General features: G+C 37.2%; 1 protein-coding gene across 1 annotated transcript in view; it reads right to left on the bottom strand.

Moving 5' to 3' along the window:
* The window catches only part of LOC150109397 (WD repeat-containing protein WRAP73-like), a 187,339-nt gene that overhangs the window by 147,712 nt on the left and 14,436 nt on the right, over positions 1–25,191 (bottom strand). Inside the window, exon 3 of the mRNA XM_090407895.1 lies at positions 19,057–19,113. Within this exon, the coding sequence (XP_090264021.1) occupies positions 19,057–19,113 (57 nt within the window). The remainder of the gene's footprint in view (positions 1–19,056; positions 19,114–25,191) is intronic.

Here is a 25,191-nt window from a genome sequence, read left to right as displayed (position 1 = left end):
ACCCAAGTATGTAAAGTCACACAGCACGATGTCATCTGCATACAACATAGTCTAAGGTGCATCTTCTCTCACCTCCTCCTCCGTCACTACCTCCATCACAATATTAAACAGGAACGGACTTAATGCTGACCCTTGATGCAAGTCAACTGTCACTGGAAAACTTTCTGTATCTCCCAGGCAGGTCCAAACTCTTGTCTTCACATTTCTGTACATCTCCTGCACTAGCCTGACATATTTCTCCAGTACCTTCTTCTCCCTCAGACACCTCCAGACTTCTTGTCTTGGCACTCTATCATACTCTTTCTCCAGATCAATAAATACCAGATGTAGCTTCTGTTGCTTCTCTCGAAACTTTTTCTGTCATCTGTCGTTACCCAAAGATAGCATCTGTCATCGATCGACAAGGCATGAAGCCAAATTGCTCCTTTGTAATCTCCACCAACTTCCTCAGTCTTCCATCAAGAACCCTCTCAAGGATTTTCATTGTGTGGGACATCAACTTTATCCCTATGTGATTCTTACGGTCTTAAGCATCTCCTTTACTCTTGTAGATGGGGACAAGAGTATTTTTCCTCCATTCCTTGGGGATATTTTCCTGTTGACAAACTTTTATTAACAGGTCCCACAGCAGGGCAATTCCCTCTTCCCCCCAGTGCCTTCCATGCCTCCAATGGGATCCTGTCAGGGCCCAACGATTTTTCATTCTTCATCCTCTTTATGGCCTCCTTCACTTCCACTCTACTAATGTTCTGCACCATCCCCTCATAAGGCTCCCCATCTTCTTTGTGAGTCCTTGCATTTTCTTCATTCAAAATCCCTTCAAAGTAAATTCTCCATCTGTTTCTTATATCCACATCCCTCCTTAATACCCTTGCTCCAGAGTCTTTGATCTGCCTCACATGCATGATGTCCTTTAAGCCTTATTTCTACATTTTGCCAATCGATAAATCTTTCTTTGTAGCCTTTGATTCTAACTGATCATAAGGGTCTTCATATGCCATGGCCTTCGCCTGTGCAACAACTCTCTTGGCTTCTCACTTTTTCTCTCTGTACTCCTCTCTGTCCTCTTTCACTCTTAACTCATCCCACTTCTGCTTTGCCTTCCTATTAGCCGTCACTGCTTCTTGTACATTATTATTCCACCACCAACCCTCCTTCTGCTGTCTAATCTTCCTTGATATTTCAAGTACCTCAATTGCACAGCTTAGAATTGCTTTTGAATTATGTCTCCACCAATCTTGTACACTTTCTAGTCCATCCGAAATCCTCTCTAACACCTTCTCCCTAAAACAGTTCCTCACACTTTCTTCTTTCAAGCGAAACCACTTAATTGTCTTCCTCCCATGGCTTCCAAAGGTTCCCATCTTCGACTTTATTTTAAGGTCTGCACACAGCAGCCAGTGTTGCTGCACCACTTGATCTGTTGGGATTACCTTACAATTTGTTACTGCCTTAAGATGTTTTCTTCTAGTCAAAATGTAGTCAATCTGTAAACTTGTTGCCACTTCTAAATGTTATCAAATGCTCTTCCCTCTTACAGAAAAAGGAGTTCAGAATTGCCAGATCAAACGCTACTGCAAAGTCCAAAATTCTCTCTCCTTCCTGGTTCATCATTCCCACTCCGTGGCCACCATGCAACCCTTCACAGTCCTTATTCTGTCTCCCTATGTGTCCGTTCAAGTCTTCTCCGACAATCACCATCTTGTTTTCTTCCAGTTCCCTCATTTCTTCATCTAGCATGTTCCAGAATTCACCTTTCTCTTCTGCTGTACAGCCAACTTGTGGACCGTATACACATAAAACGACCAGTTGCTCTTCTCGAAGACCAAGTTTCATTCGCATCATCCTGTCAATCCTCCTACCCACTTCCAGTACTTCGTCCTTCATTCTGCCACAGACCACAATTCCAACACCATTTCTTCCCTCTTTATTCGCTCCAGAGTAAAACAATTTATTCCCGTCTCCTAGTTCCTTCGCCTTTTCCCCCTTCCACCTTGTCTCCTGCACGCATAAAATGTGCAACTTCCTCTTCCTCATCATGTCTGCCAGCTCTCTTTCCCTTCCAGTCATGCTTTCAACATTCAATGTTCCCACTTGCAACATTCTCTCCACTTGCTGGGCTTGCTTCTTTAACTGCACCCACTCCTTGATGCAGTAGCCCTCGTCCACTTCTCACAGCTTTAGGGCGATGTGGCTGTGCGTCGCTTAAGGGGTATGCCCTAGCCCTTGTATCACTTTTTTTTGACACATTTGATCATAGCTAGAGCTGGCAGTGAAGTTTTACGACTGGATGCCCTTTCTGACGTCGACCCTCGCCATTTATCCGGACTTGGAACCGGCACCTATTGGGGCTAGCTTGCCCACCCCCCTTCGGTGGCTGCAATAGGCGAAATGGCATAGCAAGATAGGAAAGATTCACCCCATCCCTCGAATACTCTAATAGCATTGCAGGTAAGGAGCAAGAAGAGAAGAAAGAAGCAAAGAAAGAAGGGGAGGGACCAGTCTACAGATAATATAACAGATGTATATTACATGAAATAAGGCATGGTCCAGCATCAGGTACCTCGGGTTTTGCCATGCCCTTACTCACTAAAGTGAGCCCTCAATATATATATATATATATATATACACACACGGTGGTCTGAAGAGTTCTTGGCCTAACAATGAAAAAACTAATTTACAATTTCAAAATTATTTTTATTTTTCAACATAATTTCCCTTAAGACTAATACATTTATTTCAGCGATGCTCCAGCACTGGTATCCTGTCCCTGTAGTGGTTCTCAGTAAGATCTGCAAAATACCCCTCTACAGCTGCATTCACTCTTGATTCGAAGAAAAACGCTGACCAGCGATGAAGAGTTTCAGTTTTGGGAAGGGACAGAAGTCAGAGGGAGCCAAATCTGGGGAACAGGGTGGATGTTCCAACAATTCATAGTGCAGATCTATTAATTTTCCCATTGCCAAAACACTTTTGTGGACGGGTGCACTGTCCTGATGAAAGATGATTTTTTTCCTTCTGCAAACCAGGTCTTTTCTCACGAATTTTTTTGTCTAGTCTGGTTAGAAAATCAGAATAATATTCCCCGGTTATTGTTTTACCCTTTTCAAGATAATTAATAAACAAAATGCCTTTAGCATCCCAAAACACTGATGTCATGACCTTTCCTGCTGATGGAACGTACTTTGTCTTCTTTGGCTCTGAACAATCGGCTTCTGTCCACTGTTTTGACTGCTGTTTGGATTGTGGTGTGTAATGGTGAATCCAAGTCTCATCCATAGTAATAAATCGACACATAAAATCAGTTTTATTCTTCTTAAAATGCTCCAAGCATTGTTCAGAGATTTTAATGCGAGTGCACTTTTGATCTGCTGTGAGCAAGCATGGCGCCCATCTTGTGCAAAGCTTTTTCATTTGCAATTCTTCATGTGAAATATATCCTACACTTTCTTTTGAAATGCCTGTAGTCTCAACAATTTCACACACTTTGACTCGCCGGTAATCCAATACCATATTGTGCACTTGATCAATGATTTCTGGTATTGTTACACTTTTTGGACGTCCTTCACGTGGATCATCTTCAATGCTGGTACGGCCACGTTTAAACTCAGCAGCCCATTTCTTAATTGTTGAAAATGAAGGAGAAAAGTGCCCATAAACTTTTATGAACTTTGAATGAATTTCTTTTGGTGTTAAACCTTCTTTTACAAAGAATTTTATAACCGCATGATACTCAATTTTATCCATTTCAAAGGATACAGACAACACTTTTGCTTCAGACAGCTGTATAAAACAAACTACTTAATAGAATGACTTGCAATTTCACATGGATGCTTATGACAGATGTACCAACTTAGAAAAAAAAAAAAAAAATCTCTTGCTAATAGTGTTGCCATCTATGGTCGAAGCCGAGAAAACTTTTCAGACAACCCTTGTGTTACGCAAGTATTTCACCTTGGTCACTAAGGCATCTTCATGCGGACAACAATTCCTAATGCATGCACATGTAGTGGTTAACTTTTTGTCGATGAAGATGCCTTGGTAACAAAGGTAAAATATTGGCCTAATAATTTAACAACTAACTAAATTTATTTAGTTTATTATTATCCCTAGACATGTGTATTCCTCTATAAACAATCGTATGAGTGATAATTAATGTCTAAGCATTCATCCCAAAATAATAAATAGGAAATTATGACATCAGAAATACTCATGTTAATTTATTTAGACAAAATACCAAGATTCACTGCATTTTTTTTTACAATCTAACATTGTGATGGATTTGTATATCAACTAGAAAGTACAAAATGTAAAATTGCTTAGAACTCACAGAAAAGAATAACAGCAGATTATATTTGTGAACGAAGCAACAATTCAGAGCTTAAAAGCAGTTTACAAATGCGATGCAATTATCATGCCGTACACAATTTTGAACAACTCAAAGTATTGGCATAGTATAGATCAGACAAGTGATTTCCAAGCTTCATGCAAAATGAGGTAATGGTTTCTTTTCAGATATGAGAGCAAACTATATTGTTAGATACCCTGAAGTATAAAAACAGGAAGTCATTGTCAAGATAGGGTACAGAAGGCAATCAATTCAGAGGACCAAACATCACTAGAAATCATGCTTCAGAATTTTTCAACTTATGTATATCTCATTACGAGTATAGTACTCTATACAGATATAAGGATATTTCTGGAAAGAACTACCGTTTGGCAAAGATCTTAAAACACTTTGAATATTCTGAACACTGGATTATAAGAGACACTAATGTTTACATCTTGTAACATAAGTGATGTGTTTGAGGTAACACTTAACTATAGTAGAGAAAACAGAATTCTGGTATCTTATTAATTCTGATAAGACATGGCTTTTTCTGTGTATAATAATTTATGGATATTTCGTTTTATTTTCATCTTCACTTAAAAATACAAAGTAGTAGGTGTGCTAAAAAAAAACAGCGCTTTGTAACTATTGTAAGAGACCAAATAAAGAGCACTTCACATTTTAGAAGATAAAAATTGATGTTCTCTACAACTAATTCATTCATAACAGTTCTCTACAACCAATTCATTCATAATAGGTATCCAAAAATTACTGTCTATAAATAATGCACATAAAAGCTGCCATGCACTATCACAAAGTTAATTATATTTATTAATATTTATCTCTTGTAAACCAATTAGAAACTTCAAAGTCTTTGAATATATCTCAAACACTGATTTTCTTTCCAGATGCATCCTAGTGTCTATAAAATTTATTGCCCTTATGGAAAAGGCTTATATAAGCCAAACCAGGAGAAGCTACAAAATTTGGGAGAACAAACACCATAGTATGTTCATCACCATAATCATCAAATCCCTGACATGTACCCTCAAGGGGTGTACAGGATATTATTATTACTATTATTACGGGCAACTCCAGGGAGTCATTAGACTCATCGAGGGAGCCCCCAAATCATATTCATCACAACTATTTGACATTCATACAGTATCTATCATACCTCGCCTTAAACTCATTCACTGTCACAGCATCCACTACAGACTCAGGGAGCGCATTCCACTCATTCACTACTCTAAAAGTAAAGAACCCAGCTCTAACACCTTTACTAACCACACTTTTGCCCAGTTTCCATGGATGTCCCCTAGTCCTCCCACAACCAGCCCTGTTCTCAAAAATATCTTCTGAATTAATTTTATAGAAACCCTTCAGTAATTTGAATGTCTCAATCATATCTCCCCTCCATCGCCTATCAACCAATTTTTGCAACCCACAAATCCTCAACCTGTTCTCATACGGTTCATTCCACAGACCTGCTATCATCTTGGTCACTCGCCTCTGGATCCTCTCCACCTCCTCCCCATCAAGAAGAAACCTAGGTGACCAAATCTGAGCACAGTAGTCTAGATGGGGTCTTATCAAGGCTCGATAGAGAGGAACAATAACCTGTTTGTCTCTGCTTGTCAACGTATTCTTCAGCAACCAAGTGATTCGATGAGCTGTTTTGGTAACTTTTGCAATGTGTCCCCTAAATTTCAATTCCTTATCCACCAACACTCCTAAATCTCGTGCCTCATCAATTTCCTGGAGCAGGGTTCCACCCATGCAGTAACCTGCCGCCAATCTTTTCACCCAAAAATGCATAACCTTACATTTTGCCACATTAAACTGACATCCATTCTCCTTAGCCCAGAGCTCCAATCTATCCAAATCATCCTGCAAAATTTTGATGTCATCTGCATTCACTATTGCCCTACCCAACTTCGCATCATCCGCAAACAAATGAACTGTTCCTCTCAGATCATTTCCTATATCATTTATGAACAAATTAAACAGCAGTGGTCCAAGAACAGATCCTTGTGGCACACCACTAGTCACAGGCCGTCTTGTGGACTCTACTCCTGAGTAAACCACTCTCTGATATCTCTCCGTCAACCACCCTCCTATCCATCTCACCAACCCTATGTCCATTCCCATATGCTGCAATTTACTAATTAGAATTCCATGTGGTATCCTGTCAAAGGCCTTGGCAAGGTCCAGTAGAATCACCGTAAACCCATTACCCTTATCCAGTTCAGCCGTCACTGTGTTATAATACGTGAGCAAGTTACTGAGGCATGACCTACCCTTCACAAAACCATGCTGTCCCCGATACAGTATCCCATTTTCTTCTATCCAATCTTGTATTTTCCTCTTGACTATTTTCTCTAAGACCTTGACAATGATTCCTGATATGCTAATCGGTCGGTAATTTACAACAGCTGTCTTGGAACCACCTTTATGCAGTGGAACTATTTTCCCCTCTTTCCACCCACTCGGGACTAACCCAGACCCGAGACTCAAATTAAACAAAATGGTCAAGGGTACTGACAATTCTTTAGCTGCTTCTCGTACAACACGAGCTGGTATACCATCCAATCCCACAGATGTATTGACATTGAGGTTATGCAATAGACTACTCACCTCCACTTCATTAACCACAATTCCCGTATAATCTACTGGTTTATTCGTTTCTGCAATGTCACCACCTGGATGATATACTTTTGCAAAGTGCTCACTCAGTAACTCAACTATCTCAACTGATTCAGTTACCTCCCTACCATCGGCATTCTTTAAAATCAATCTGCCATGTACATTTTTCCTTTTACTTGCTACATATCTAAAAAACTGTTTAGGATTCTCTTTAACCAATGTTCTTTCGTAATCCTTTTTTGCTTTTCTTACCACACTTGTCACCCTTCTGGCCTGCGCTTTATACCATTCATGTGCCTGCCGGTCACCCTTCTCCTTAAATTCTCTCCATAGTTGTTTCTTTTTTTGCAACTCAAGCTTAATGGTGTTATTCATCCATTTAACCCCTACTTGATTTATTATTCGGACTCTAGGTATACAGTCAGCCATTGCTTCATGCAAGCACTTCTTAACTACCTCCCATGCACTATCAACTTCTAGTCCTTGCAGTTGTACATGCCATGGCACTGAACCAATCAAACTCCTAAGCTTGTCATACTTTCCCGCCCGATAATTCCACATGTACCCTGTCTTAATTGAAAATTCTACACCTTTAACCACCTCCCAAGTTAAGACCCTATGATCACTCTCACCGATTGGTGGCAATGTGGTCATATTTGTTACAGCCAAATCCTCAGATGTAATTACTAGGTCAAGCACTCTCTGACCCCTAGTATTTTCCATTACATGCTGTCGCAGATAGTTATCCCTTAATAACCGCATAAAATCCAGTTCCTTCCTCCCGTGTGTCCTCTCCTCACTCCAATCAATGCGACCATAGTTGAAATCTCCCATAATAATCACCCTCCTTCCACTCATTTCTTCTATTTGCTTGTGCATACTGTCACCACCATCTTTTCCATCACCTGGTCTATAGCAGCACCCAATTGTATATTTAGTTCTGCTAGCCACAATCTCACACCAAATGGCCTCAAATGTGCTCTTTTCTCTATCCTGCAATTCAACTTCTATTCTCCTTGGCTGGAGCTCATCAGCTATCATCAACAATACTCCTCCCCCCATTTTATTCTCTCTGTCATTCCTGAACACACTATACCCATCACATTCAATCCCACTAGTTATATCATCTACAGTCAGCCATGTTTCACTAATACCTATAACCTGTGGTCTGGAAGTGCCAACCATGGCCAAAAACTCTTCCTTCTTGTTCCTAATACTCCTAGTATTAGTGTACATGAATTTAAGACCCCCATTAGCCCCAACCCTACCTTGATGCCTTATATTAACTATCCCACTCTGATTTTTTGTCCTTATTTGCTCTGGCATATTATATTCATTCTTACATTCAACTGCCTCCATAAGGACTGTATCTCTACCCCCCCCTCCCTAACAAATCTAGTTTCCCTGAATTTGCACATCCACTACATTCAGCAACACTTTCTCAAGTCTTCTTACACCCTAACCATTCAAATGCAAGCCATCCATCTTATATAGATCCTTTCGCCCATCAAACTCACTCCACACATCCACAAATTCCACACCACTCGTCATACATAACCCATGCATAAAGTCATTTGCAATTATAGCCCTCCTTTTAAACATTTCACTGTCATACCGTGGCAAAAGACTAATCATTCTACCTCTCTCACTCTTTTCTTTTGCTACCTCAAACAATTCATTCAGGTCTTCTATCATTTCCATTTTATCTCCTTTCAAATCATTCGTACCTGCCACAACAATCATTTCTTTCACCCTTTCCTTTTGCTCTCTAATAGACGCAGTTACGTCCTTTATGGTCGCACCAGGTTGGTACGATTTTGTCAAATCCTCTACTAACACACCTCGTACTAACGAGTCTCCATACAGCACTCTATCCATCATTTTGTTCATGTTCACATTCATACGTCTATTTTTCCTGTCATACCTTTTATTATTGGTTGGTTCATTCAGTCTACTTTTGTTCATGCACTCTAGCTGCTGTTTTGCTCTTTCTATCGCACTATTCAACAACGCGATCTCACTCAATGCATCTATCTCATCTTTTTTGTTCTCTGAGAAACCATTTATACTATCATTCACACTTTCTACATTCACACTCTCACAATTTTCATGTACAACCTTTCCGTTTCTTGTCATATCCCTATTTCCTTCATTTTGAAGGTTGACAAAAATATCACACTCACGATCCGAAATACACTTCAATTCCGCATTCTCCCTACATTTTCTACACACATTCAATCCTTTATCATCATCTAACCACACTAACCACATTATGATAGTACTACATGAAAAACTTACGTTATTACTAACTTCCTATCAACAATTTTCCACCAAATCAATCTGTTAACTGTGAAGACTCCAATACTATCAGATCTTATATTTCTATTTTCTAAGACACTTTTCACTGTATCAATCCACCTAGATCTTGGTGTTCCTCTGGGTCTTTTCCCTACCATCCTGGCAAAGAACACTGGTTTTGATAATCTTTTCTCTTCAATTCCCACACTGTCACTGATGCCATCTGTTCACTTCCCAATCTTTCTCAGAACTCTCATATCTGTGGTCTCCAGTCTTTGGTCAAGTGTTTTATTTCTAACCCAGCTCTCAAATCCATAAGTTAAAATTGGTTTGAACACTGTCTTGTATAAAGCTATTTTAGTGTTTGGACTAATTTCTCTTATTCCATATAAATTTATTCATTTCACTTCCTACTTTGCTAATTCTGTTGTCCATTTCCACATGTAATTTGCCATATTCTTAAAACTTGTGCCTAGATAGTTGAAATGTTTTACCTGTTCTATGGGCAACCCATTCAAGATGTAGTTAATATTTTCAATGTATCTGCCTATTTTCATTATCTTTGTCTTTTTATTGCTGATTTTTATACCAAATTCAGGGTGTTCTTCTAGGATGCTCAATTTTTTGAAATAATTGGTACTCAATTTTAATGCTTTATCCTAAAAGTGACTTATCATATAATAACAGTTTTCTTGCATAGCAGTTTGAAGAGATATCAGTGTCTCATTTTGCATGTTTGGAAATCACTTATTCAGCAAGTCAAAGAAATACAATTTTTCAGTAAGTCGAGATTTTTTATTTTATTTTTTAAACAGTTTGTGCTTTTTTAGGCGCTGTATCTCAATAATAATTATGTCAGATAAAGAAGAATGAAACATATAGGAGTTCAAATAAATTAACAAAAGTATTTCCAGTATCATAATTAATATTGAGTGTCTGTGATATAATTACTTCATGAACTAGGTGTCAAAATATTAAAAGAACAGGAAGTTGCTTAAATTGCATAACTAATTATTCTATAGGTATTTTAAAAATACTCTAAATATTTACACAAAAAGTCACTAAGGGTATTTCAAAATCCATGCTTTTGAAGGCAAAGAATTTGTACTGAAAGATTTCCAGATAAATTTTTTGTGTTACAACAACAAAACTTGAGTACTTTGCATATAGTTTTAATAAGAATTTTCATTTTCATAGCACCATTTATAAAATTATTCAAAAGGAGATATTTCAATTCTGACAATGTGTGAATATAATTTTTTTTAGAAAACAATCAGCTTCTGTAAATATTGTTCATTTTATCTGTCTTAAGGCCAAATATTTAAATTTTAATCTACTTTTGCTTTTCCAGCTTCTATTACTTTGCCAGTTACTGCTTTCATGCATACCACACTTCAAGAAATTTAGTACATCCAAATGTTAATTAAGCAACCATGTAGCCTGCACAAGTTTTTGAATGTTTGCATGCTTTCCATTTGATTCCTTTGTTTCCTCACACAACAAAATGCATTTTAGAACTATTTACATGAAACTATTTTGCCATAACAGTTCAGATATACTCTTACAAAACTGCAATGATTAAAAAAAATATAATTATGAAATTAAAAAAAGAAAGAATATATTCATGATTATCATTCATGTATGATTTCTTCTGTGGAAAATTAATTCATTAGGAAATACAAAAGCTCCAATCCTTATTTATAAGTGCAAATAGTTTCATTTTTAATATTTGGATTCCAATTTTTCAGTATCACTTTATTCTGACATTGTTTCTTGAAATGTAAGTGAATGTAATTAAAAAGAGATAACAAGGGAAAACATATGTGAAGGGGTGCTTAAGGGTCAAAGCTGTATAACTGAGAGGAAACCTCCACACAGCCTTTAAAGGAATGCGGAGAACCGACCAGGGCTTCTGACCTAATGTCCAATCCTCACCTTCTCGTGGTGCACCCTGTTGGGTATCTACTTTGATACTGAACGAACGAGGATGGGCTGGCAATTTGGGATTTAGCCGACCAAATTGTATTCTTACTGGTCAAACCAAAATAAAAAATGATGGTACAACATGACAAAATTTCATGCCGGCTGGGTCGTTACCCGGTTAAACAAGGATCCCTTGTTTTCGTCAGGGAACCAGGGTGAACAGCGAAAAGTCACCTACTGGAACAAATCTGAAAACAAACCCCAACTCAACATCACCAGAGTTAAAGATCGGTACTATCAACGTAAGAAGCCTGAATGGCAAAGAAATGGAGCTAGCTGAGGAATTAGATAATTACCAGATCGACATAATAGGGGTGACTGAAACAAAAAAGACCAACACTGGTGAGATCTTTCTGAGCAATAAATACAAAATGTTATATTCAGGCAATGACAATCAAGAAAAACAAGGAGTAGCCATAGTATTCAACACAAAATACGAGGCTAATCTTCTTGAATGGCAGTCAGTCTCAAGTAGAGTAATGTGGGCAAATATGAGAATGGGGAACTGGACAATGAGACGTATTTGTGCCTATGGTCCCACAGAAGGTTCTACTAAGGTAGAAGTGGAGGAATTTTTTGACGCTCTAGAAAGAGCAACTGACACAATGAAAAAGGAAAAATTGGTCCTTGTTGGGGATCTAAATAGCAGAATAAGAAATGATTGTGAGACATACAAAAATATTTTGGGAAAATTTGGAGAAAAGAGCAAAGCTAATAATAATGGCAAATGTCTGTTGGATTTCTGCTCAGGACATGGACGGTTATTATTAACACCATGTTCCAACATAAAAATGTGCACAAATTCACATGAAGAGAAGAGGCTAGGAATAAGAAAGGTCTCATTGACTATATTATTGTTGACAGTGATGTTTTCTCCCTGGTGCAGGACACCAGAGTGTATAGAGGATTTGAAATTGGAAGTGATCACTATTTAGTCTTGAGCAAGATAAAATTGAATTTCATATTGAGAAGAATAACATGTAAGAAAGTTTTAAAGCGAATAAAAGTTGAGCAGCTCTCAGATGTGAACTGTAGACTAAAATACAGAAAGATTATTGAAAAGAAAATGAAAGAATTTGAGAACAGGAATCAAACCTTGGAGATTCAGTGGCAAACTCTGAAGAAAACATTGATTGATTCTGCCAGAGAGGCATGTGGTGAGGTTGTGTGCAAGGATAAAAAAATCAGAACTCCCTGGTGGACACAGGAAGTTAAAGAGGCAGTGAAGGAAAAGAAGAAAGCATATCAAAAGTTCCTGGCAAATAAGTTTTTACTCTTACAGAATACAGAGACAAATGTAAGCAAGCAAAACAGTGTGTAAAACTAGCTAAACAAAAGTCATGGGAGGACTTCGGCAAGAATATAGAAAATAAATATCGAGAAGGTGGCAAAATATTCTGGAGGTTGTTGAAGAAGCTTAAGAATGGAGGAAAGAGTGCTGTAAAAGGAGTTAGAGATGATAAAGGTGACATGAAAACAGGAGAAAAAGATATCCTTGAAGTATGGAGTAATTACTTTGAAAAACTGCTAAATGAAACAAGCAGTGATGACAGCACAGTGATAAAAAACATTGACCAGGCATGCAGTCAGGAATACATATCCATACTTGAAGTAGAAAAAGCCATCAAAGGCTTGAAATGTGGAAAGGCAGCAGGAGTAGATGATATTCGACCAGAAATGTTGAAGTATGTTGGTGTAAAAGTCTTACAGTGGCTGCACTGCATAGTTCAGAAAGCTTGGACAGAGGGACGAATTCCCGATGATTGAAGTTGAGCTCTAATAGTACCCATATATAAAAAGGGAAATAAAACTGAATGTGAGAATTACAGAGGTATTTCCCTACTGAGTGTTCCTGGCAAGATCTATGCAAGTATACTTGAGAAACGGTTGAGAATAAAAGCTTGGTGAAGAACAAGCTGGATTCAGGCCAAATAGAGGCTGTCAGGATCAGATCTTCACTTTACGAGAAATAGTGGAGAAGGTATGGGAATATAACAAAGATCTGTATTTAAGTTTTGTCGATTTGGAAAAGGCATATGACAAGGTGCCAAGAGAGAAGCTATTCAATACGCTGCAGTTATATGGTGTCAATGGCGCATTATATCAAGCAATACTTAGTCTTTATTTGAGTTGTAAGTCAGCAGTTAGAATTGAAGGAAGTACAGGAAGATGGTTTAATGTTAAATCTAGTGTGAGACAAGGATGTACATTATTCCCTCTGTTATTCATTATCTATATGGATCACATTATGAAGGAAAGTGGTATTAAACCTGATATCAAAATTGGGGATGTTAATGTCAGCTCTATGCTTTATGCGGATGATGTTATACTTCTAAATAAATCCGCTACAAGCCTGCAAGATTCTCTGACTAAATTGAATACCTGTTGTAATAGATATGGTATGAAGGCCAGCAATAAAAAGACAAAAGACAATGAAAATAGGCAGAATCATTGAAAATGACAAATGTGTTGTGAATGGAGAACCTGTGGAACAAGTAAAACATTTCAGCTATTTAGGCACGATTTTTACTGAAGATGGTAAATTAAATACAGAAATAGACAACAGAATCAGCAAAGCTGGTATGGTGGGAAGTCAATTGAATAAATTCATATGGAATAAGAGATAAATTAGTCAGAACACTAAATTAGCAGTATACAAGACAGTGTTCAAACCAGTTTTAACTTATGGATCTGAGAGCTGGGTCAGAAGTAAAACATTTGACCAAAGACTAGAGACCGCAGATATGAGAGTCCTGAGAAAGATTATAGGCATGAACAGATGGCATCAATGGCAATATCATATTAAAAATGAGGATATTAGGAAAGAACTTGACATTGTCAGCATCCAGGAATGCATTAGCAGAGCTAATCTAAGGTGGTATGGTCACTTAAATAGAATGGGAGAGGAAAGATTTGCAAAACAAGTGTTCTCTGCCAGGTTGGCAGGAAAACGACCCAGAGGAAGACCAAGATATAGGAGGATTGATACGGTACAAAGTGCCTTAGACGATAGAAATATAAGATCTGATAATGTTGGATTCTTGACAAGTAACAGACTGATTTGGAGGAAAATTGTAGATAGGAAGTTAGTAATGATGTAATTTTTTCATATAGTACTGTCATATCCTGTACACCCCTTGAGGGTACACGGCAGGAATTTGATGATGATGATGAACATATGTGATATGATTCAGTATAATTCACTTATGTCTACTTGACTTTTCAACTTTTTAATTTTTGTAAATATCAGAGTTAACAAAAAGTTTTTTTAGTTTTGATATGATTGATATTTTATTTGAAAAAATTTTCCATGGAGTGCTTAAGGGTCAAAGCTATATAACTGAGAGGAGACCTCCACTTAGCCTTTAAAGGAATGCAGAGAACCAACTAGGGCTTCTGACTTAATGTCCAATCCTCACCTTCTCGTGGTGTACCCTGTTGGGTATCTGCCTGGATACTGAACGAACGAGGATAAGCTGCCAATTTGGAATTTAGCCGGCCAAATTGTATTCTTATTGGCTTAAACCAAAATACAAAATGATGGTACAACATGACAAAATTTCACACCGGCTGGGGCGTCGCCCGGTTACCATTGTTTTCGCCAGGAAACCAGGGTGAAGAGTCAGCTGCTGGAACAAATCTGAAAACACATCCCAACTCAATATCACCAGAGTTAAAGATCGGTACTATCAACATAAGAAGCTTGAATGGCACAGAAATGGAGTTAGCTGAGAAATTGGATAAGTACCAGATCGGCATAATAGGGGTGACCGAAACAAAAAAGGCAAAAACTGGTGAGATCATTCTGAGCAATAAATACAAAATGTTATATTCAGGCAATGACAATCAAGGAAAAGAAGGAGTAGCCATAGTGTTCAACACTAAATATGAAGCTAATCTTCTTGAATGGCATGCAGTCTCAAGTAGAGTGATGTTGGCAAATATGAGAATGGGGAACTGGATAATAAGACTTATTTGTGCCTATGGTCCCACAGAAGGTTCTACTAAGGTAGAAGTGGAGGAATTTTTTAATGCTTTAGAGAAAGCAACTCACACAATGAAAAAGGAAAAGTTGGTCCTTGTTGGGGATCTAAATAGCAGAGTAGGAAATGATTCTTCTTTTCCAAAATTTTCTTTTTCAGACATACAAAAATATTTTGTGAAAATTTGGAGAAAAGAGCGAAGTTAATAATATTAGCAAATACCTGTTGGATTTCTGCTCAGGACATGGACGGGTTATTACTAACACCATATTCCAACATAAAAATGTGCACAAATTCACATGGAGAGAAAAGGCAAGGAAAGAAAAGTCTGATGAACTATGTTATTGTTGATAGTGATGTTTTCTCCCTGGTGCAGGACATCAGAGTGTACAGAGGATTTGAAATTGGAAGTGATCACTATTTAGTCTTGAGCAGGATAAAATTGAATTTCATATTGAAAAGAATAACATGTAAGAAAGTTTTAAAGCGAATAAAAGTTGAGCAGCTCTCAGATGTGAACTGTAGACTAAAATACACAAAAATTATTGAAGAAAAAATGAAAGAGTTGAGAACAGCAACCAAACCTTGGAGATTCAGTGGCAAACCTTGAAGATAACACTGATTGATTCAGCCAGAGAGGCATATGGTGAGGTTGTCTGCAAGGATAGAAAAATCAGAACTCCATGGTGGACACAGGAAGTTAAAGAGACAGTGAAGGAAAAGAAGAAAGCATATCAAAAGTTTCTGGCAAATAAGTCAGCTTGTGCTCTTAGAGAATACAGAAACAAATGTAAGAAAGCTAAACACTGTGTAAAACTAGCTAAATAAAAGTCATGGGAGGACTTTGGCAAGAATATAGAAAATAAATATCAAGAAGGTGGTAAGATATTCTGGAGGTTGTTGAAGAAGCTTAGAAATGGAGGAAAGAGGGCTGTAAAAGGAATTAGAGATGATAAAGGTTACATGAAAACAGGAGAAAAATATATCCTTGAAGTATGAAGTAATTACTTCGAAAAATTGCTAAATGAAACAAGCAGTGATAGTGCAGTGGTAAAAAACACTGACCAGGCATACAGTCAGCAATACATATCCATACTTGAAGTAGAAAAAGCCATCAAAGGCCTGAAATGTGGAAAGGCAGCAGGCATAGATAATATTCGACCAGAAATGCTGAAGTATGGTGGTATAAAAGCCTTAAAGTGGCTGCACTGCATAGTTCAGAAAGCCTGGACAGAGGGACGAATTCCCGATGATTGGAGTAGAGCTCTAATAGTACCCATATATAAAAAGGGAAATAAAACTGAATCTGAGAATTACAGAGGCATTTCATTACTGAGTGTTCTTGGTAAGATATATGCACGTATACTTGAGAAATAGTTGAGAAGAATTGTGGAAGAAAAGCTGGATTCAGGCCAAATAGAGGCTGTCAGGATCACATCTTCACTTTATGACAAATAGTTGAGAAAGCATGGGAATATTACAAAGATCAATACTTAAGTTGTCGATCTGGAATAGGCATATGACAAGGTGCCAAGAGAGAAGCTATTCAATATGCTACAGTTATATGGTGTCAATGGCGCATTATATCAAGCAATACTTAGTCTTTATTTGAGTTGTAAGTCAGCAGTTAGAATTGAAGGAAGTACAGGAAGATGGTTTAATGTTAAATCTGGTGTGAGACAAGGATGTACATTATCCCCTCTGTTATTCATTATCTATATGGATCACATTATGAAGGAAAGTGGTATTAAACATGATATCAAAATTGGAGATGTTAATGTCAGCTCTTTGCTTTATGCGAACGATGTTATACTTCTAAATAAATCCGCTACAAGTCTGCAAGATTCCCTGACTAAATTGAATAACTGTTGTAATAGATATGGTATGAAGGGCAGCAATAAAAAGACAAAGACAATGAAAATAGGCAGAATCGTTGAAAATGTCAACTGTGTTGTGAATGGAGAACCTGTGGAACAAGTAACACATTTCAGCTACTTAGGCACGATTTTTAGTGAAGATGGTAAATTAAATATGGAAATAGACAAAGAATTAACAAAGCTGGTATGGTAGGAAGTCAATTGAATAAATTCATATGAAATAAAAGAGAAATTAGTCGGAACACTAAATTAGTTGTATTCAAGACAGTGTTGAAACCAGTCTTAACTTATCAATCTGAGAGCTGGGTCAGAAGCAAAACACTTGACCAAAGACTAGAGACTGCAGATATGAGAGTCCTGAGAAAGATTATAGGCGTGAACAGATGGCATCTATGGCAATATCATATTAAAAATGAGGATATTAGGAAAGAACTTGACATTGTCAGCATCCAGGAATGTGTTAGCAGAGCTAATCTCAGGTGGTATGGTCACGTAAACAGAATGGACGAGGGAAGATTAGCAAAACAAGTGTTCTCTGCCATATTGGCAGGAAAACGACCCAGAGGAAGATCAAGATATAGGTGTATTGATACTGTGTAAAATGCCTTAGACAACAGAAATATAAGATCTAATAATGTTGGAGTCCTGGCAAGTAACAGACTGATTTGGAGGAAAATTGTAGATAGGAAGTTAGTAATGATGTAAATTTTTCATGTAGTACTATCATATCTTGTACACCCCTTGAGGGTACAAGATATGATATGGCAGGAATTTGATGATGATGATGATAATTTTCCATGTATAAAATCTAATCAGATTTTCTGATTATATCACAGGATAACAAGCATTTGTGTACATAATAACTGCATCATTATACATTGCTTCGAAAGAAGTCAATGGGCACCACAAAGTGAGGAACAAATAGCGATGGTACCCACCTTAATAGGATGTAGGACCTCCTTTCTCTACAATGACTGCAAAAGTATGATAGTGATCAATGGGAATTTTGGACCATTCTTTTTGCAGGCATGTAATGAGATCATGGACTATTGGGGGGGGGGACCTTGATCTCACCCATCACTCCAGTTCATCTCACAGATGTTCAACAGAATTGAGATCAGCATCCTGTGGAGGCCAGTCAAGCATGGTGACATTCTTGCCCACAAACCACACAGTTACAGTACAGGCCTTATGACATAGTGTATTGTCTTGCTGAAAGAGATAATGGTCCTTTCCATAGAAACACGAGAAAGCAGGAAGCATTGCATTGTCCAGAATGTTCAATGTTCGTGGCATTATATGTGTGCGTGAATGGCTGTTCGTAAGTCTTTACAACTGCATTTACAGTCCATATATAGTTGACTCTCATTATAAAAAACTCAGAAACCACAGGAAGTTTGTTATGGTACTAATTTGCTGTAGTGAATTTTTTTTAAAAATGGTATTGTACAGATAAGGCTTCTGGTGAGACTTTCTGGCAATTTGTTACAGTAAGTTAATTTGTAATAATGGTGTCTGCTGTAGTGAGAGTCAACTGTATATACCATTAAAATCATCTTATATATTATTAAATCATCTTCATAACAATCTATACAATCATCCTTATATACCATTAAAATCATCTTACAACAGGGATGGGGAGAGAGATCAGCCAATTCCATAAAATGTTAACTGCTGCAAGACAGAGCACTGATAAATAAAAATGCCTTAACTTCTCTAACAGTTATGAAAGATGGTTTAATAAATAATAGAGAAATACCATGAAACTACTTTATAAATAGTCTTATTCTGAGAAGCTAAAAAGCATTTGTTTCTCATACAGTATTTAAAACAAATGAAGGTCATAAACACATTATAAAATATAATTACAATTATCATTTGTATCAGTCTAGTTTCAAGAAATTTCTTATTCTGTTAGCCCAACTAATGTAAACCATACCTGTATACTCCTCCTTTTCAGCATGCCACATAAAACATATCGGGAGTCTGATGACCACTGAGGAAGAGAGAGAGGGAGAGAGAAATGTTTAATTAACAAAATTAGTATTCATCTGTATTGTGTTATATAAATTTTTATCAAAATATATTTTATGTTTTAAATTGTTATTCCATTATTTAATTTATGATTTGTTAATTGTTTAAGTATCTGTCATGTGAATATAGACATTCCTTATGATCTTGACAGTGTGTGTCAAAATACTGCTGAAAAATACAGATTTATTCCTAAATCAAACAATACACACCTGATATATAATAGGCCAATTTGGAAAGAACTGCTGATAGGATACTAGTAATGAAATACTGATATATTGAACTATCATAGCATCTAGTACATTCTTTGAAGGTATTCACCATAAAATGGTGATGATTATGATATCATCACATGCATTGTGTGCTTTTAAAATTTGGAAAGCAAAGATGGGATGTGGCATATACAACTGGTATGGGTTACCTTAGAGGGCATGCTGAAAATAAAGGACTGACAGAAATAATGGGTCATAATCATCAGTGCCCATGAGTCCAATGCACTCTATTGCCTGGTGATTCAAATCCTGTAAATTCTTTCTACACCACTCCTTCACATTATCTACCTGCTCTTGCCTTGGCTGTCCTCTTCTATTTATACCAACCACTGTACCAAGCATCGAGGTTTTGATCTTTCTATTGTTATCCATTTCTGCAGATATGTCCAAAAAGCTTAAGTTTCCTTTCGATTATTTTCTGCATTAGTCTTTGCATATCTTTGCTTTACAGTTCTCCATTTGTTACCTTTTTGCACCCATCCAATTCATAAAATCTTTCTATAGCATGTTCTTTTGAAGCCAATATTCATCTCACAAAGCCTTTGATGATTATCCATGTCTTATAACAACAGAGTGCTTGTGAATAAGCATGTTTCCAGCTGTCTCAGCTTTATGGTGAGGTTCACTGATTTACTTTTCCATATCTTATCCTTTGCCCATAGATTTACTTTCACTTGTTATCCAAGATCTTATCTCTTTCTTATAGTCTAAGTCCTGTGTCACGTTGCAGCATAGGTACATTAAATTTCTAATCTCTTCCAGTTTATGTCCATTGATCTTTATTTGCTTCTTCATCCTCTTCTCTCTGAATATCACAACATTGTGTTTTCTCAATGTTCATTATCACTCATACCTCTTTCATTCTTCACTTAACTTTAGCACTATTTCTTCTAGTTCCTCTTCATCATCTTCAATAATGACTGTCTCGTCTGTGTAAATTATTTCTTTTTGTGCCTTGAACTGAAATTTCACTTATATTAGCCTTTATGACATCAACTGTTCTTGCCAAAAGCAAGATAAAGATACTTGGGGATATTGGGTCTCCTTGTCTTGTGCCACTTGTTGTCCAGAACCATCTTCCTATTTCTCCACAAATTTAATTTCTCACAGCAACCTCTGCATTGTCACTGATGTTCTGCAACAGGCATATGAGGTTCCTGTCTACTCCATCAGATTCAAGTGCAGCCAATGCAACTTTCTGATCTATAGTGTCAAATGCTTTCTGAAAGTCAACAAAACAGGTATCATAATAATAATATGCTAATGCCTTTTATTCCCTTATGAGTAAGCAAGACTGTTTTATCCTTGTCTAATTTTGGAAGACTGAGTGGGCAGTTCAATCTTCACCAGTAGCCAGAGATAACTGGCCCAAGACTATCATCAATTTAAGTGGCATCTAGTGAAGAGAAGACTGGCAAAATAAGTATAAACATTTTTATGTTTACACAGAGCATTCTCCAAAATTAATCTTAATATTTGGTGTACAGCATTTCTCTATCTTCTAAATTATGCTTACTCAATCTTCCAGATTTTCTTCAGTCTCCTTGTTCTTTCTGCTAATATCATCAGTAAGTACCACATGATCAGCAATTGTTCTGTTTTTTGTTTATAAATGGATATTAGAAATGATCTTGTCAATTCTTCTTTCTTTTTGTCCCATGCGATATTACATGACTAGTATAGTTTTTCTATGATTACCTCACCACCATGTTTCAGCATCTCCTTAGTGATCTCATCATTCCCAGGGTTTTATGGTTCATCAGATATTTCACTGCCTTTACAATTTCATCTCTCAGTATATCTGTTTCTCCCTCTGCGTTTGGTGGTAATATTTCCCTCAATTCATCAATTAACCTGCACTGTGCCTCAACATTTCCTTGTCTTATACAGCAGGAAATAGTGAAACAGTGTACTTACAGGGCATCCTTCACAGGACAAAACGGCTGGAGAAACAACTGTTGTGTGGTATAGCAAATGGGAGAATGGGAAATGTACCTGGCAAAAGTATGAAACTGCAAGAAACTGGAAATAAGGAGAAGGTACTGTATGAAGATTCAATGATAAGAGCTATACTTAGCTATACTTAAGCAAACAAAGTTAGGCATGAAGTAACTTCATGACTGGCAACTTGTATATAGAGGCTAATGACTTCACATCAATTCCCTTAGTATTCCATAATGCAATTCAGATATCCTTATAGACATGTATAATGCTATGAATTATATGAAGGGCCACTACCCAGACCAGTTTCAACCTTTACTGAGGTATGTTTAAGTGCAGGGATACTTCTCCAAAAACTCTGAGTGATCTTGTAGATCACTCTTATCTCACTGAGTGGCCCTAAAGGATTACTACTAAACTCATTACTCCTGACCTAACCCAGCCCAGGTCATCAGGAAGCTCAGCTGTGGTTCCAGCCAGTGACAGGCAAAATCCTGCCACAAAGTAGAACCTCTCTATTCCCCAGGAAGTAAGCAAAACCAATGATGAGCATTAATAAATATCATCGGTGAGAGCCAGACCCAGAAGTGATACCAAGAATTTCCCAGTCATGAAGTTATTATTTCATGCGCAAACTTTGTTTGCTTACACTTTGATAAAGAATTAAACCAAGAATATAATTTCTAGGCATGTTTAATTTAATAATATAACTAAGTGGAAAATTTTTCAACATCTAACACTAATCCAGAGTATTTTAGTAATAAGGTGTGACACTTTTGGCCACTTGTATATGGAAATATGCCCTCTGCATTACTTCAATCTTGGTATGATTTCTGGGTCTGGATACCACTGATGAGACCTCAATAAAGGTTGAAACTAGTCAGGGTAGTGGCCCTTCCCATAATGAATAGTCATTATACATGTCTAAGGATATATGCATTGCATTATGGGATACTAAAGCAATTGATATGAAGTCATTAGCCTCTATATACAAGTTATCCAGTCATGAAGTTACTTCATGTGCAAACTTTGTTTGCTTACACTTGGATAAAGGATGAAACCAAGAATATAATTTCTTGACATCTTTAATTCATAATACATTAAGGATATTAGTGAAACTGTTAGTCTGCAGAAGGAAAAAGTGAAAGAGTGGTTATTTTGGCAGGAACAAATGATCTGAGAGGGGAGAAATATGCAATGAGATAGGACATTATTATTTGTCACCTCCAGGGAGTCCAAAGACTCATCAAGGGAGGGCATCTACCAGATCTGTCTCCACCACTCATAATCCACCAACTGACTGCAACTACACCAACACCATCTATTGCTGACCACCACTACTAGTATTTCCACAGACAATTACAAACATCCATGCCCACGGTGGGATTCGAACCCACAGGCTTTTGGCTGGGGAGCAGATACACTAACCACTTGGCCAGCGCCAGGCTGGTATATGAAAGAGTTGTTCAAAGAAGATTCAAATGTGTTGGTAATGATATTATGCAAGGGTAGCTGTGGGTCCATGATGTTAAAATGTATGCACACAAAAGCCAGAAGTATCAGTAATAAGGGAAAGGAGTTTTTTTTTTTTTTTTTTTTTTTTTTTTGATTAGCTTGACTTGGCCAAAGATTATAGACATCAGTGAAACCTGGTTGACAGAAAATGATACAGTTACAGGGACAGAAAGTATTTTCAGGACAAATGGAATTGCAGAGGAGGTCAGGCACTGCTGATGATAGGTGAAGAACTACAACGAACAAAATTAGAAGTTAAACAGGATTTTAGGTTTGGGGATGATGATGATGATTCATTTTAGACTATCTGGCATAAGATAGAGGCCAACAGGACAAAATATGTCGTTGGTTGCTGTTACAGATCAGGACATCCGCAGAAAGATGTTGATGCAATGCACTGGCACTAGCACAATGAGTGCTCACTGAAAAATTATTATGGTAGACTTCAACTATGGGAATATAGATTGGAAGGCAGAAAAGGGACAATGCAAGATGGAAGTGGAATTTATACAGGTTGCTAAGGGATGATTACTTGAAAAAACACATTATAGAGGTGACCAGAGATTTAAAAATGATGGATATGGTAATAGTATCAGAAGATATATCCATAGCCAACAGACACATTCTGTCTACAACTGGATAGAGTGACAATGCAGTCTTGTTCTGAGAAGTTGCTAAACGTAAAATTCTCTGTCAAGAAAGGTTTTATGTTGAACTATAAAGTTGGTTTTTATGACAGACTTAGAAAGCATCTTTGAGCAGTACCATGGCTTGAGAAGCTACAAGGAAAGAATGAATGCGGAAGTGGCCAGAGATTGTTTGAGGGAAGCAGCATCAAAGGATGACTTTAATCAATGCTGATGGTAGGAAGGCAACAGATGCAAAATAAATAGTTCTGATGCTGATTGATCATTTTACAGAGGTGTATCATCCAAGTGGAGATTTTGCTGTTGCAGATGTGACAGAGATGCATGTCAAGATTGAGGTAGATGAAAAGATGATGTTCAGCATATTGAAAAATATCAATGTGAATATACTGATATTCATCATGGTGAATATATTGATAATTATACTTAATCTATTCCTGTCTCTTTCAATCTCGATTATCATTATCTTTCTTTACCTCTATGCTCTATACAGTCTGCAGTGCCTTTTGTAATATTGTTCTATTCCATTGCATATATGTTTTCCCTTAATGCATAAATTCCCTTTCTACTAACTGCCTTTCGCATTTCACTTCTTATTCCTCAAACACCGGAAAATTTATTTGATAAGCTGCACCACCAATGTTTGTTTCCTAGCAATAAGATATGGTAAGTGCGTCCAATAGTTTTCCCTTTAAACACAAATTACCTCCGATTAATTATAGTTTACAGTCATGGTCCACTAATTGTTCTCTATTTTTCTCCTGGGTTCCTGCAAATTAGGCTCTAATTTTTTTTTTGGAACAGTGCATCGTATAATTAAAATTCAGGCGACACTCTATTGACAATTGAAAAGCACGTTTATTTACAACTAAACAATTTACACTATAATTTTGTTAAAGAGACATTCTCAGTTTAACTCTTAATAAAAACTATCATGCTAGAATACACTTTCAATTCAAGATTATCATGACACATAAATATTCATTCCTTTCAAATACTAAATTAATATCCTAGGCAATAGTACTATTAACATCCAATTAATATCCTAGGCAATTATATTATTAACAAACTGTTACTATCCTAGGATTGTAATTGTACTGTTATCAAACTGCTAACCTTCAACTAGTGTATACCTGATCTTCAATCACTTATCAACCATTAAAATTCATTCATTAACTCTGCCCAAATTCAACACGTTAAACTTAACAGTCCACTATTAAAGTTCTCCTATAATTCACAAAACAGAATAAAAGGATCAAACTCACTTCAGGGCTGCTACCCACTGTGCATACTTATTCCCTGGCTTTGAATTGGAGTTATGAATGTTCCTTCCGTGTCAGGTTTTGACTCCCTTCATACACCGGCTTTAGATTTATCGACGCTGTCGGCTTCTGGGACACTGTCTCTCTGGCACTTAAGGTGAAAGGGTTCGGCATGAGGAGTGCGTGCACGTAACAGAGCAGTTCCTCCCAGCTCAAAATTTCCTCTCCTCAGAAAATAGCTCCCAGCGAAGATTGTCATCAGGTTTAATCTCTGCCTGGTGGATCGGCTTCTCTCATCGTCCCTTCAGACTTCTATGGCATGGCTTCTTCAGAAGGTCACGTCCTCGATGGCTGACATTCGAAGGATCTCCGATAGACGACCAATGGAAACCCGTAGAAAACCGAT

Source organism: Typopeltis vanoorti, chromosome 2 (assembly GCF_054136105.1).
Source record: "Typopeltis vanoorti isolate ZY-2024b chromosome 2, IOZ_Tvanoo_1.0, whole genome shotgun sequence".
NCBI classification, from domain to species: domain Eukaryota; kingdom Metazoa; phylum Arthropoda; class Arachnida; order Uropygi; family Thelyphonidae; genus Typopeltis; species Typopeltis vanoorti.
Note: the sequence above shows the minus strand (reverse complement) of the source record. Positions and strands in the feature narration are given on the sequence as shown.